Source organism: Eumetopias jubatus, unplaced genomic scaffold (assembly GCF_037043125.1).
Source record: "Eumetopias jubatus isolate StellerSeaLion01/CBP00866 unplaced genomic scaffold, mEumJub1_p1.0 scaffold_8, whole genome shotgun sequence".
In the NCBI taxonomy this organism is placed as follows: domain Eukaryota; kingdom Metazoa; phylum Chordata; class Mammalia; order Carnivora; family Otariidae; genus Eumetopias; species Eumetopias jubatus.
The window spans coordinates 44,238,697-44,253,768 of record NW_028274814.1 but is presented as its reverse complement, the minus strand read 5'-3'; the positions used below and the strand labels follow the sequence as shown (position 1 = coordinate 44,253,768).

Sequence of the window (15,072 nt, the reverse complement as noted above, 5' to 3'; positions counted from 1 at the left end):
TCCCACCACCATGATGCCAGTTGACAAAGGAGTAGCCTGTGCGCACGCCCCTCCCCCTCAGGTTCTCTTTCTTCCCATCCTCAACTAGCGATGGCCAGGCAGTCATTTTTATGCACGACTTTATGTGGGGCTCTGGTATGTCTATGCTACAAAAATGTACAGCACTGGATCCCAAAGCCCTCTGAGCAGGAGAGGCGGAGTGGCTTCTTAGTGGAAAGTGTGGTCCTTGAGGTAGAGTCCAGGGGTGGGGTGGTGACCAGCACTCTCGGGGAGAGATTTCCTCTGGGAGAAATGCCAAAAGTCCTGAGTGCCCTTCACACCTCTCTGAAAAGAAAGGAGGTGGGTGTTAGGTCAAGTCAGATGTGGGGTGAAGAGCAAGCCTAAGTGCCCTTCCTTGCCATGGCCCCCCGCTCTGGTAGTGCCCTCCTTCTCTACTGACTTCGTCCCACCGACATCCTACTCTGGCACCTCCTCCGGCTCCATACGGGCCTTCTTTGCTCCCTCCCAGGCCACCTGCCCTTCAGCACTTACGATGTGGACAGGGGGGTGTCCAGCTGTAAGATGTAGGGCCCACGCATCCTCTGCAGTTGGCCCCGGGTCAGCTTCCGAGGCTTGCTGTTCCCAGGCTCGGGGATGCCCTCGATCCTTTGGCTGGCCAGTTCTTCCCGGATCTCTCTCAGCATATCCTCAGCCCGCAGGGGGCGGGGGGAGAGGGTGCAGCTAGGTCCCAGGAAGAGGGACCCCTCCTCCTCATCCCCTGAGGACTCCCAGGGGCTTTCCCCAGCAGAGTCTGTGTGGGTCGGGGATGGGGGGAGCTGTCCCCGAAGTCGGGCCCGATGCAAGGTTTCCGCTACCACATTCCCTCCCACTGAGGTCCCATCTTCTTCCTCAGACCAGGTTGGTGGATCTCCCCTGGGAAGGCTGCTTCCTCTTCGGATAACTTCCCTTGGCAGTTCAGGGGCACTTCGGCGTTGGGGAGCTTGGGGGTTAGGAGGCTGAGGGCGCAGAGGAACATCTCGGAGGTCCAGGGTGGAGAAGGTGAGGCGAGGGTCACGCCGAAGGGCCTGTGGGCGAAGACGGCTCACATAGTGGGGCCCCTTGGGGGAGCCTGGGATCAGGGTGCTGTAGCCAGAGTCCGAGGTATCATCTGGTACCAACAGAGAGTCTTCATCTGTGTCTTCTGTCACCACCAGGTCAGGGATGATGGTCGAGAACTCAGGAGTCCTACAAGTAATAGTAATAGTAAATGGTCAGAGTCCGGTGCTGAGGGGTCAAGTTCAAGTCCAGGAAGTCTCATCCCATCCAGAAACGGCCCCTCCTCCACACTTATTCGGTATCACTTTTACACCGTATGATTATTTTCTCATCTTGCTGGCTAGACTGTAGTAAGCTCCTCTAAGGCATTTTAGCCACAGCACTTGGTCCAGGACCTTGTATCAAGCAGGTGCTCAGGTATTTGCTGAAGGGTTCCTGAGCTCCCCTGAGGTTATCCCCCAGTGATGGATCTGTTTTCTCCTTAACCATGCTGCTGAACAGCTGTGTTACTGTGAATGAACCTTTTGCCCTCTCCGGGGATTTAGACTCAATGGATCCCTGCAGCTGGAACATTCTGCAAATCCATCCTGGTCTTCCCTCTCCATCCCTGGCCTGGGGAGCCTGCTCCTCTCAGGGACCTTTCGTCGCTTGCGTCTGTTTCCTTCACCCGGGCAACCGGAGACTGGCTAACCCCCTAGGCTGTCCCATGTGGCCCTTTGCAGGGCTGGTGCCAAACCTGTTCTACTCCAACCTATAGCCTGGGTTCCTTGATCTATTCCCAATGCCCCCCAAAACTGTGTTGACATTTCTCTGCCTTGTGGGTTCCTCTTTTCTCTCTCCCTGCCTGCAGCTCCCCTGCTTTGAGAGACTTGTGGTCCCTGTGGGTCTTACCTCCCTTCTGCGCTGCTCTGAGAGCCCTCCGGGGAAGGCGAGGAGGGCCTGGTGCCTGGGGACTCCTGGTCCTGGTCCCGATAGAGAGCCAGGAGCTCCCTCTTCTGTTGGACATACTCCTCTGCCTTCAGCTTTTGCAGGGTGACCTGGGATGGGCATACTTTCATTAAGAGCTCTCTCTCGCTTATTGAGACTTGCTGTATGCCAGACTGGTGCTAAGTGCTCTACAGACATTATTTCATTTAATCCTCAAAGATTCTGAATATATTATGAAGCCTATGAGGCAGATATTATTTGTTACTCCTACTTTACTACGGAAAAACTCAGGCTAAGTAACTGCCAAGGTCATGAAGCAAAAGAAAATGGGATGGAGCCAGGATCTGAACTCTTGAGCTGGCCCTGGGGGTGGGTGGGGTGAACAGAAGGCCCCTTTTCCTCTTTGCACAGGTCTTCCTGCTTCTCAAGCCCCCTTTGCAAGCCCTCTATCCAGTCTGTCCCCTCCTTCAGGAAGCCCTCCCTGATAGATGGTGATGGCAATGTAAATGTTCTGAAGGGTACTGGGCCTCAAGTTGCTCTTGCCACCAGGGTGGATAGGGTCAGGCTTTCTCCTCTGCTGTCCTTCAGAGATGAAAGCAAGACCATTGCGAGAGGAATAGAGAGAGGGTACACTATATTTTTTGTCTTCTTCCCTCAACATTTTCACACAGGTGCCCTGATAATCAAGTAGTGACATTTGAGAAGTGGCTTACAGGGCACCCCTCACATGCATGTGGTCATATGATACACACCATGACCCTGCGGGGTGGACAGCATGGATATTAGCCCATTTTACAGATGAGGAAACAAGACCTAGAAAGACAAAGGCTTTTGCTCAAGGTCCCATGGGACGAGAAGCAGAACTGGGACTGGGCCTTCTCTTTGGGTCCTCGTTCAGCAACTGCCCTGTTTTTGAAGGGCAGCCTTAAAGGACAACATTTGCTTAGGGAGGGGGAGGGAAGGCAGCAGAACCTGCAGAAAGGTTGAAGGCAGAGGCTGGGCAAAAGGGAGGTGCTGGTGGCAGCTGTGGGCAGCTCTGATATCAGTACTCGCTGGTATGGCCATATCATTGTTAAAATATTGGAGTGCTTGCATAACTGGTAAGCAAAGGGCTGCTATCTGAGCCTCCTGCCTCCCTTCCCTAGGACTACCCCATCCCTCAAGATCCAGCAGCTAGAGGGATAACATGGCACAGCAGCGGACCTCTAGGACACCCCCCACCCCCAAGATGCTCCACTCTGACTGGATGATGACACGCCATACTGATTGCTAAATATTTTGACTATCTCCCCAGCTTGAGGTATATGAACCAGCAACTCCTGGACACTTGGACCTTCCCAAAGCCTCTCCAGAAACACAGCCAGTAGCTGGGTCAGGATAAGAGACATGTTGGAAAAATGGATGAACAGGGATAGGAAAATGGCATCAGGTTTATATTGCAAGTTTCCTTTCTCTGGGTCTCCAGTCCCTCAGTCTCATGAGTGACAAAGCAGTGCAAAGATTCTTAGCAGTCTCATAAGACTAGTTAGTTGGCCAGAGCAAGGGATGATGGTGCCTGGGCGTAGGAAACCAACACACCAGGCCAGGTCCCATGACCCCCTCCCTCCTCTCCAATGTGGGATGGAACAAGAAATAAGGACGGTGGGCGGAGTCGTTCTTGGGGCCAGGGTGGAGCTGGAGCAGCCTGCTTGTCCGGCTGAGATGCCATGCCCTTGGCCCCATATGACCCAAGTTCAATTGAGTGTTTGGGAAGTCCAGGATAGGAATGGTGTGTGGAAGGAAAGAACTAGAAGGAAGGGGTGGGGTAATACAAGTATGTCCACTAAACGTGCCCCTGGCCCAACCGTAGGAAAAGGCAGGGAGGGAGGGGACTTCAGGCACCAGGGAATGGGGCTATTTGAGGTCTTCCCAGACACTCCAAAGCCTCTCCAGCAACCCTGGGAGGATCTTCTCAGCTTGGGTAAGAGGAGAGACAAGTTGGGAAGGGAAGAGAAAATTAGTGCCTGAGCCAAAATGTGACCCCTCCACAGAGCCAAGAAGAGGAAGGGAGGGCTCCCCCAGCAGGATTCTTCTTCCTTTGCTCTGGTGGAGAACACAGCCTTGACAGGAAATGCCTCTTCTTCCCGCTGCTGCCTCTGTGGTCGCTCCTCGATTCATCTGCTCCTCCCAAAGTTCCCCAAGTGAACTAACACGGATCTCTCAAGGTGCCCACGGACTCTGAACAGCAGCTGTGAGGCCTTTCCCCAGTCAGCTATACATAGCCCTGCCCTGGCGCCACTGACCACCACTGTCTTTTAATGGTGACAATAACAAACATTTATGGAGCGCCCATTAAGTGCTGGGCCTCGTGCCAAGCAGCAGCAATGATTGTCCCATCTCTCCTGCATGGTAGTGCTCACTATCACTGCAATTCCCCAGATGGTGACTGGGGTTGGAGAGATGACATAACTCCGGTAAGAACACAGATAACTGGTAAGAGCTGGGCTCTGGCTATTCCCTCAGCTGCCTGCTTCAGTCTCCCCTCCGGTCATTTTTGGACCTCTGTCTCTGACAGCTTTTTTTGTTCCCATCACTGGTTCCCTTTTCCTCTTCCCAGTCCCTAAGCAGGGGCATTTCCCAGGATTTAGTCTGTCTTCCTTGGAGAAGCTCATTTTTTCCCCTAAAAGTTTAAGCTCCCCAGGCTAGACCTGTGGGGAATAAATCTACACCTACATTTCTGTGAGGGGGAGAAAGCAACAGTCCCATCCCCGGGCAGTTGCTCTATCAAGGGGACCAACAGATATTCTATTGCTCCCATCAGTTTACAAAGACCGGTGGCAACAGAGAGCAGTTTTCTTTAAGAATTCAGTGTGAGACAATAGCAGGACAAACTAATTTCAGTTTCTTTGTTCTTTGTTTTGCTAAGCGAGGCCAGGGAGCTGGTGCACTGCTTGGTTACCTATCAGAAGTGACCTCCTTTCCCGTTAACCAGGAGTGAGACTTCTGAAGGTGAATTAGTTGGAATAAAATCCTAACAGTTTGTAGTGGTCCCCTGGGGGTCCTAAAGGGAGGTGGGAGGGGGTGTCATCTTGGGACTGGGAACCAGAGGAAGAAGAAAAAGTTCTGACAGTGGGGTGGTGAAGGAAAGGGGCTCCAGGAAGGGCCCCCCTCCTGCTGCCCTGGGGAGCCCTGTGGCTTGTTTAGGTATTCAAGGAAGTGGCAGTCCAGCAGGGCTGAAAGACACAAGATCTTGAGGTTCTGCCTTTCATTTATTCTTTTTTTTTAAATGGCAAAATCCTCATATTTATTTTTTACTCTCCTAATGCATAGTTTTAAATACACAATTTAAACAGAGACTAAGCTCCAACTTCCCTTTTCTTAAATAAGCTCTCCACATTATGATATGGTATTATAGGAAAGATTGCAGGAAGAATGCTTAAAATTGTTTAAAGGACAAACTATTTTCACAAGTTCCAGAAGCCCTAATGACCTAATGTGCCAATGACAAATCATTATTTTCTATTCATTAAAGCAAGCGCTATGAGAACCACCAATTTGATTTAAACTGTAAAAATAATGAAGTTGCATTCTTTAGAAATAGTCTTTCCTTGTTCAAAATGCCCTTTTGGTAATTGAGGTATAATTGGCATATAACATTATATTAGTTTCAGGTGTACAGAGTAATGATCCACTATTGGTATATGTTACAAAATAATCACCTCGGTAAGTCCAGTTAACATCTATCACCATACACTTTACAAAAAAAAATTTTTTTTTTCTCTTGTGGTAAGAACTTTTAAGATCTATTCCCTTAGCAACTTTCAGAGTTCATTCTTTGTCCCCACCTGCACCCCAGGGCTGTATTTCTATCCTTCCCAAAGCCCCTAAGATATCTCCACTCGGCTATTCCCCACTACATCATTTTCAAAGCGCTTCCGCTTAAAACTGAATAGTACCCTAGACCCACCCCTCCCAGGAAGCAACAACTAACCCAACAGGTTTCTCTCTTTGTAAGATTTTGTTTTACTCAGGGGTTCCATTGCCAAAGTGATCTTTCAAATCTTCCTAACCTGTGACCTGCATTGGGAGCATTTACCTAGAGCTGGGCAGTAGGCTGCCTGCTTAATTAGAATGACTTCCTTGACTCTTCCGCATGAGGCAAGGACTGTTATTATTTATGTGTGTGTGTGGGGGGGCACATAACTCACCCAAGGTCACCCAGCTAGGAAGAGGTAGAATGGGTGTCCGAACCAGTTCTTGCGTTCAGTATGGCCTCTTAACCACAGTCTCCCAAAGGCTCACCTGTCTCTTCTTTAGTTCCTTTCTCTATCTCCACCCCCACACATTTTTTCCCCTGTTTTGCAACATGTCCCTAAGAACATGACACTAAACCTCTGTATTTCACACCCGAACGAGTACAGTAAATCTCCTGCCACCGATCTCTGCCCCTTCCAGCCCACCTATCACCCTGCCAGTTGTCAATTCAAGATGAACACACTGATTTCACCATGGCATTCCCTTGCTCAAGAATCCATGGTGGCTCTCTCTTGCCAACCCATTCAATTCAACGTCATCCTGTCCACCCTCTTCTGTAGCTTTTGGGGATCCTGTAGAACCTGGCCTCTCATCACTTGCTCACATAAACCCTTTGCTCCTGACTTAGACAGACATGGTCCCTGTCCCCCAGATAATCCAACCCAACTGCTCCCTTGATTTTTTCTGCTCATGATCTTCCCTAGCCTTAAAAGGCCAATTTAAATCTCTATTCTTTGGTCATTCTGATTCTATGGTGGGTTGAATAGTGGCCCCAGAAAGATATGTCTAGGTCCTCACCCCCAGAACCTGTGATTGTGACCTTGTTTGGAAAAAGGGTCTTTGCAGATGTGCAAAGATCTTTAGTTAAGGATCTGAAGATGAGACCATCCTGGATTTAGGGTGGGCTCTAAGTCTAATGACTGGTGTCTGCATTAGAGACCCCGGTGGGAGATTTGGACACAGAGACATACAGAGAAGAAGGCCACATGAAGACAGAGACAGAGACTGGAGTGAGACAGTCACAAGCTGAGGAACCCCTGAAGCCACCAGAAGCCGGAAGACGCAAGGAAGGATTCTCTCCTAGAGTCTTGGAGAGGAAATGTGGGCTTGCTGACACTTTGATTTTCAACTTCTGGCTTCCAGAAATGTGAGAGAGTACATCTCTGTTGCTTTAAGCCATTAAATTTCTGGTAACTAGTACAGCTCCATTTGGATCCCTTGAATTCTTCTAGCTTTTATCACATAAATCTGCCCTGTTAAATACCTTCACTTGTTCCTCGTCATCTATAGGACAAAGTTCAAGTTCCTTAGCATAGATAGCATCCAGGAGTAGGCATGATCTGGTAGTACCTACCTCCCAGCCTCTGCCACTATACCTGACCTTGGACTTTATATCCTGGTAATATGAACTACTAGGCCAGTGCTTCTCTCAACACACATGATGTTTCATGTTTCCCACATTTGCACATTCTGCTTCTCCATTTGGAATACCCTTCTTTCCCATCCTTGTTCCCCTAATGAACTCCTAGATATCCCCACAAATGGTGCTCAGACAATAGCCGCCTGTGAAGGGGTCTCAGCATCCATCCCTGTGCATTGTCGCTTTCCCAACCAACCCACCAGACAGAATGAAAATCTCCCTTCTCGGTCATAGTTCCCTTCTGTGTACATGTTTTCTATTATTTGTATACTAACATGTCTAGCTAGGCTGCAGTGCATGTTCCCTGAGGGGAGGGATGGTGCTTTATTCTTTTCGGAGTCCCTCGCACCCAGCCAGTGCCTCCATCTAGCAAGTGCTCCATTGATGTTGAATGGAAGGCAAAGTCCAGAGGACCATTGTTTCAGGGTGTGAAAACCTTTAGGGGATGCTGTCTTGGGCTCGCCCAGTGGCTGGCACAGTCGCTGGCCAAAGGCTTTCTTTCATGCTCTTACGGATGGTCAAGGCTGTGTCTCCCTCCTGAGGGGCTGACCCGGACTCAACCTGCATCCATCCCAGCCTCTTTCTCTTCCTCCTTCCCTCTTGTGCTCCCATCTCTGACTTCTGAGGAGCCCCCCCCAGCCCTCCCCACTTCTGGCTTTCACACACCTGGGCCTGCTGGGTCTTCTCTAGCCACTGGGCACGGTCTGCAGCACTGGGACAGTGCACGATGAGGGCACTGGAGACACAGTGGAATTCAGTGAGATGGATCACCAGGAAGCTGTCTGTGTGGAGAAGAAGTTCTGTTCAAGGGCTAGACCTCATTTGATGCCCATCCTGGCTGCTCCTTCCCCTTGCCAAGAGGAAATGAGAAGGAAAATGTCCCCACAGGAGAGACATACTAGGGTCTCGTAGTGGTCGGCACACAAGCTTCTCTAGCATGAGTGGGGGCCGGATGACCTTGGCTTTGTCTGCCTTGCGTTGGGGCTTGGTCACCAGGAGCACATCAGAGAAGAGGAAGAGGTACACGTCCAGCTGGGAAGGCATGTGTAGGAGAAAGAGACAAGGGTCAGCTGGAGCAGGGGAAGGGTGGGACACCGATCAGGCTCCTGTGTGGTGTGCATGCATGTGTGCACATGTGCACAACGGTGGCGTGCTCGAGCTGGAAGGGGTGTCACTTCGGTCCCGTCTCTCGCTTCACAGTCAGGGAACATGGCTGACTCAGGGTCATACAAACAACCAGAGCTTGCCACGCCATGTCCCCCTCCCAACACACACAGACACAGACAGACACACACACACACACACACACACACACACACACACACACACACACCTCTTTGCCCATTTCCAGCTTTTCTGACTTGTGTTCTGTCTCCCGGCATCCCTCTCTTCTCTTCAGTCTAGCTCCCATTTTCTCCGAGCTTCCCCACAGCTCCTCACCTTTCCTTCTCGCCCCTCCTTCACTCGCACGGGTCCCTCCAGCAGCAGCTGCCTGGTGTGCTCAGCAGCAACCCCCAGCACGGGGGACGTCAGGTCCAGGGTGCAGAACGGACGCAGGTTCTGAGGGACACGGGGTGGGTAGGATCATGGGGCCAGGCAGGGCTGCCTCCCCCTCCCAGCCACGGTGGTTCTCTGTTCTGTCGCTGGCGGGAAGGTTCCCGCCTCATCCTTGCCCTCTTGGAGGGAGAGGAAGCATCCAGCAAGCTCCTTCTCAGTCTCTGGAACGCCACCCCTTAGGCCCTCCTCACGGGGAAGGAATGATGCACACGGCCCCTCTGTGGCCGCTCTGCCCCTTACCCTCCAGGCCGCTGCTTCATTGTTCCCCTGGGGACCTTGCTTGTTCGGAGCCTCCTTCCCTCTGCCCTCCCTCACCTTCTCCACCTCCTCACTGGATGGCTCCAGCACTTCGTAGGGTCCGATGCGTTGGGCTGCAGCCACCAGGCTCTCCTGCTCTTCACCCTGGCGGACCTGTTGATTGATGTGTCGCAGGAATGACTCCACAGTGGCAATCTAGGTGACGGGCGGGGTGTGGAAGGAGGAACAGCTCAGCTCCTTACCCTGTATGTCTCCGCCAGTCCATGACAACGTGGGTGGCCAGCCAGTGCCACGCTGCCACATACATATGAGGAAAGAGATCCTTAAGAGTTTCTGGAAATCAGTCCCCAGCTCCCAAGGGCATGGCCCTGCCAGGCCACCTACCATGGCGTTCAGGGCCTCTCGGGTGCGTGCCTCAGGACTCTTCTTAAGCACAGCCTGGAGTAGCAGTGGGTACTTGGTGATGCGCTGGTGCGGCTTGATGAGCAGGTCACCCAGCATCTGCCTCCCCGCGAGCTTGTGCTTCTCACACCACTGCTAGCAGAGGGGGGCAGGGGGTGAGGAGTCTGCCAGCCCCCTGCTGCCCCATTCCAGTGATGGACTTGGCCTCGGACCCAGCTGGCGATCAGGGATGACCTGGTTGTCTAGGGCCTGCCCCAGCCCCCTTCCCAGGCACCCCCTCTCCCACCTGCACAAAGGCATGGAAGAGAGGATTATTGTCTTGCTGCTCCCGGGCATAAGCCATGGTCTGCTTCACTTGTAGGCAGTACTGGACATAGGGCTGGAACCGCTGGCTGAACTGAGGGACAGACATGGGCAGGCGGGGGTAAGAAGGTCACGAAATCTGGCCTCCAGCTGCAGAGCACGGGGGGCAGTGGGGAGAGAGCCCCTCACTGACCCTTAGTCCAGCTCCCGCCAATCCCTACTCCCCATGACGCTCTCCCCAATCCCTGACTCTCTCTGGAGTCCAGGGAGAAACTGAGGTCCCAGGAGGCAGACCCACTGCCACTCTCTGAGCCCCCATGCACAGCCCCTGCTGTGCCCTGCTGCTCTGGGGATGTACTCTCCCATCATCAATAATTCAGCTGGAATGTTTTCAGGACACTGCAGGTCCCATTTCACACAGGTGGTGGCTAGTGACCTGAGGCTTGCCCAGAAGCCCTGTTCCTGGGGAAGGGGCCTGCCTATGGCTCCCAGGAGATGAGCCCCCCACCTCTGTACCCCATTCCAGCTCTGCAAGGCCCACGTCTTCCTGGTTGGGTAAAATTGTGGAAGAAAGTCTGACCCCAGGCCTCTTGCTTTCTCTTATCACATTTGTCCATGCTCGGGGTGCTCTGGAGCCTTCTACGCCCCCTCCCCCAGTCACCTGGGGGATGCCTTGCTTAGGCCCCATTCTTCTCCCTGCTGTTTGGCAATGCATCTCTGGCCAAGAAGTAAGATTTTATAGTTAAGAGATTAGGTATAACCCTTCCCTGAGATAGCTGTGTTTCATTTCAAAAGAGTCACCAAAAGACCAAAGAAACTTTGGGACAGAGATCATACCTGTGGAATGAAGGGCAGGAGGTGAGGTGATATTCTGGGGTGGGGGCTGTGCTCTCAGACCCCCTCAAGTCATAGAAGAGTTCAAGTGGCAGAGGCATACCCTGCAGACAGGACCTCTCTGGGCCCTCCCGGGCCCGCCCCAGCCAGATGTGGCCCTTTGCCATGTCTCACCATCAAGAAGCCATTTCTCAGGCTGATAGGGTCCAGAGGCTGGCCTGAGGCTCGAGTTGCCCCCAGGGTGGGCCCCAGCACCTCCTCCCAAAAGCTCTTGTGGGCTCGAATCAGGCTAGGGACATTTCCAAACAGGGTCTCAGCTGATACCTGGAGGATGGAGCAGAACTTAGCCACAAGCCTTGGCAGGTCACCGTCAGGCAGCCCTGGCCGTGGACAGGCAAGGACCCACAGGCTTGGCTGGCAGAGTGTGGGGTCAGGATGAAACTTGCAGGGGAGCTGAGAGATCTAAGGGGCTGGGGCTTTCCCTTCTACTCCTCCGGCACTTGGGCTGAGCTCTGCTGAGTCTGGAAAAGAGGAGAGGCCAGCCTGCTTGGGGTCTAGAGCAGGAAGGGGAGTAGGAGGGCAGGGGGTGTCCTGGAAAATGAGGTCAAGGGAATTCAGACAGAGCAGCCTGGGGGACTCTCTGGGAGCCCACCTCCACTCTGTGGCCTCAGAGCCTGGGATGGGCCAGGTCCTCCTGAGCACCCACTCACCTCGGTCAGCAGTCCTACTCGCTGCAAGTTCAGCAGGCCGTTGGCCAGGAGCTGGAAGCAGGGAAAGCCAAGGGTGTCAGCGCCTGACCTCCTCCTCTGGGGACCCCAACCTAGCCCTTCAACGCATCCCCTTGGCTTCGCCACTGCTAACCTGCCTCCCAAGATCCCCAGCAGGTCTCCAATGGGAGGGATCTCTAAGTTACCTGTCCCCACTTTTCCCCCACCCCCCCTCCATGGTCCTTCTTTCCCGGCCTGGGGGGAGAGGGGGACCAGGCAAGGGAAATGGGTGGATGGCTAAGGTGGGGGCCTGGCCCAGAGCTGGGGGAAGCTCACATCAGTCATGATCCTGAGCTTCCGCACGTAGATCAGCTCGGTGGTCAGCAGCTCCCAAAGCGCTTCCTGTTGGTGGCAAAGCTCTCGGCTCATCTCCTGCGGTGGGGACAGCCCTGGTTCAGTTGGGGAATGATGACAAGAACGGCAGCTGCCACCTGTTTAAATGCTACTAGATCTACTTCACAGACGATGACCTTTTAATCCCCAAGTGTGTAGGTGGTGTTATCCCCATTTTACAGATGAAGCAACTGAGGCCCAGAGAGGTTTCCTGTCTCCATCAAGGTGTCACTAGTAAGTGGCAGAACCAGGAGTTGAACCTAGAGCAAGATGTCTCCAAACGCTTTCCCCATGTGATCGCACTTCCCAAGGCCTTTCCCTCTTCCAGGGTGGAGGTGAGGTGTATGTGTGCGTCTATGATACCTCAGGGGCAGACGCTGTGTTCCAGGCCCACCTTGTGCCCAGGCACCAGCTCCTTCCAGGACTTCTCAATGACCAGGCCGCTGTCGCTGCCCTCTCCTATCTCCCAGTGCCGCCGGTCCTCAGGGGGCAGGCGGGGCATCCCAAACATGCTGAATGTATGCAGCCTCACCTCCAGCTGGTGGGCCTTGGTGACCTCCTGGGGGAGCCGAAAAGGGGATCAGTCCTGGTCATGTCCTGGGCATGCAGACCCCTGGCTTGGGGATGGCTGCGTGCATGTGCACGTGTGTGTGTGTGTGTGTGTGTGTGTGCGTGCGCGCACACATGCATGTATGTCTGGGAATGGGAGGTGGCAAGTAGCACTGTCTGTGAGTGGGAACACAGAAACCTGGGGGACAGGGGAAAGGGCGTTGCTGGAATATGGGTGGAGAGACACTTTGGCCTGCAGAAAGGTGCTTGACAGAGGAGTCTGACGTAGGCTCCCTGACCAGAAAGATACTTTCCAGGGCTCTCCTGAGACAGAACCCTTCAGAGGGACCTGCAGGTGGAGACCAGGGGACCCGCAGTCTCAGGCGACATTTTGACATTTGCCTATAAAACGGACATTTTTATGAGGCAGCATGGCTTGCAGATGCAGCCCTGAGAGGGTCTCTCCACAGAACCGAATCCCACTTCTTGGAGGGGCTGGCCATGCTCTCCACTCTGATCATCTGTGGAGGACACTACAGCTCGGGCTGTGAGCATGGGGAGGGGAGAAGGAGGGCCCTTTACCTTGAGTCTGGGGGAGTGTGGTGGACCAGCCCCAAAATGGCCTCCATGCCTCTTCTCGGGCTCTGGTTCTCGCAGCTTCAGGGGAGACACGGCTCGGACCTGGCCAGAGCCCTTGGCAAAGGGGACATAGCCGTGGAGGCGGCGGCGGCCAGGATCCTGGAGGAGGAGGAATAGCAGGGTAAGCTCTGAGGGGGCCTCTGTTCTCCCAGAAGCCCCAGAGAGGTAGTGAGGGCCAGGCTTGACTCCAGATGGTGTCCCCTACCCCTGCAAGTGGGGCCTGCTCACCCCTCCCCTGAAAACCAGTTTGGGGTGAGTCACTCCCGCTCTGAGTCACGGCAGCGGCTGCCAGGGAGGCCAAGCCGAGCTGGGCAGGGGCACGTCAACTTGGCCCCCCTAGTGGGCCCCGGGGCTGAAGTGGGGCCTCCTCCAGAGCAGGAGCACAGGCACCTACATGCCCGGGCTCTGGTGTGGACAGCCCCCAGGATCCGCCCCCTCACACGTGTGCTCCCTGTCCTGCGGGCCTGCATGTACAAGGCACAGTGCGCGCTGCATTCTGGGTCCCTCCCAGCTTCCCCTGCGTGGGAACGGCTTCCCTCGCACGTGGGCATGAGGGGACGCACGTGTGCGGCTTCCTCCCCAGGGGCATGCAGCATGTGTCCTTTCCAGTTGGGAGTGGTTGTGCTTCCTCATGAGAGACTGACACCACAGCCACAAGTCTCCTCTTGGGCAGGCCTGGTCACATTCCGTGATCTGCCTGTGGCCTGACTAAACACCACATACTTCCTAGTCTCCCTTCCTGCCCTCGGCCTGGGAGAGTCCCCAGCTGTCCTCCCCAGTCTCCCAGGGCCAAATCCTCTTCCAGGAAAGCAGGGGATACCCCGAGAGGGAAGCAGAACTGTGCTCAAGGTGAAGGGGAAGCTTGGAGGCTGAGGGAAAGACTGCATGGCCTCCACACCCCTTTCCTCGGTCAGCATTTGAGGCAGGCCAGGAGGGTGGAGCTGCGGGGAAGCCAAGGCAGGCCCCTCACCCCTCCTCACTTGCAGAGTAGGGACACCCTGAACTTTTGCTCTTCCTTCAGTGCTGACTCAGAGGGGGCAGGTCTCAGGGAGCCCAGAGGCTCCTCCCAAGTAGAGGCTGGAGTCTGGGAGGTGCCCATCCCAGTGGGTGGCACACTCTCCCCTCTCTCCCTACCCTCCCCCAGCTCCAGGCCTCAGACCTGTCTAACAGCACCTCCTCCGAGGGCCTGGCTTCACCCATCTGCCTGGGATGGGTGTGGAGTCCTGGGAGCTTGGCCCAGCATGGCCCTCCTGTCGCTCGCAACCCAGGAAAGAAGGCAGGGGTGAGGGATAGGAATAGAGCATCCCATGAAGCTGCAAGACAGACTTGAAGGCCGTTTTATCCTCCGTCCTGCCCCACACAGGTCACTTTTGGGGCAGTCTGGACTCACCAGCCCAGGGCCTCCTCGGGAATGGAGTTTGCCAGCAGAGCCCTGGTTGGAAGCCTGATGCCGACCCCCGTAAGTCTCAATGCGGGATGCCACAAGTCCTTGGAGGGGACCCTCATCTGGAGGAGCAAAGGTCTGCATCTCTTCTTTCCTGGGTCACCTCTGAAGGGTCATAGCTTCAATATCCAGAAGAAAAGGGTCCCCTGAGGCTGCAAAGAGAAAATAAAGGAATGGCAGGGCCAGCCTTGATCAGTGGGTGGCACCAGGTTGGGGACCAAGAGGGGGAGGAGGGAGGGGGGAGGGGAAGGTGATGGAGTGGGGGAGGAAGGGCCAAGGGCTTGTCACTTACTGCAGGAGCACAGCAACCTATCTGTGACTTGGTGGGGGTAGGGTATGACCCCGCATGCTGGGGAGAAAGCCCCCTGGAGCTATGCGTCCTCCCTTACATGTGTGCACATTTGGCGTACAAGCTCCCTCACGGGCCTCAAAGGATGCTGTAGTCCTCGGAGTAGCTGGGAACAAGGGTCACAGGCAGGTCCCCAGGCTTCCTGGATGTCCCTCCTTCCCAGGCACCGAGCCACACCCTTCCCGTAGCCTAGGGAAAAGCTGCAGGGAGGCATGGGGTGGGGGCATGCTGGAGACTGTAC

General features: G+C 54.4%; 1 protein-coding gene across 1 annotated transcript; it reads right to left on the bottom strand.

Annotated features, from left to right (window-relative positions):
- Positions 1-116: 116 nt before the first annotated feature.
- PLEKHG6 (pleckstrin homology and RhoGEF domain containing G6) lies at positions 117-14,627 on the bottom strand. Its single transcript, XM_028120990.2, has 15 exons — positions 14,429-14,627; positions 12,982-13,137; positions 12,245-12,409; positions 11,794-11,889; positions 11,461-11,511; positions 10,925-11,074; positions 9,900-10,010; positions 9,596-9,745; positions 9,269-9,406; positions 8,837-8,956; positions 8,296-8,428; positions 8,063-8,178; positions 1,927-2,072; positions 532-1,224; positions 117-324 (listed from the first exon to the last, which is right to left on the bottom strand). Exons 1-15 carry the CDS (start codon positions 14,564-14,566, stop codon positions 315-317), a joined length of 2,373 nt encoding a protein of 790 aa, XP_027976791.1. The 5' UTR covers positions 14,567-14,627; the 3' UTR covers positions 117-314.
- Between the last annotated feature and the right edge of the window lie 445 nt (positions 14,628-15,072).

Excerpts from the sequence above, each read along its gene's own strand:
- PLEKHG6 (XM_028120990.2), bottom strand. The coding sequence starts at position 14,566 with ATGCAGACCTTTGCTCCTCCAGATGAGGGTCCCCTCCAAGGACTTGTG. Across the intron at positions 10,011-10,924 it reads TGAGAAATGGCTTCTTGATG|TTCAGCCAGCGGTTCCAGCC; the intron begins GTGAGACATGGC and ends TCTGTCCCTCAG. Across the intron at positions 1,225-1,926 it reads CAGAGCAGCGCAGAAGGGAG|GACTCCTGAGTTCTCGACCA; the intron begins GTAAGACCCACA and ends TATTACTTGTAG.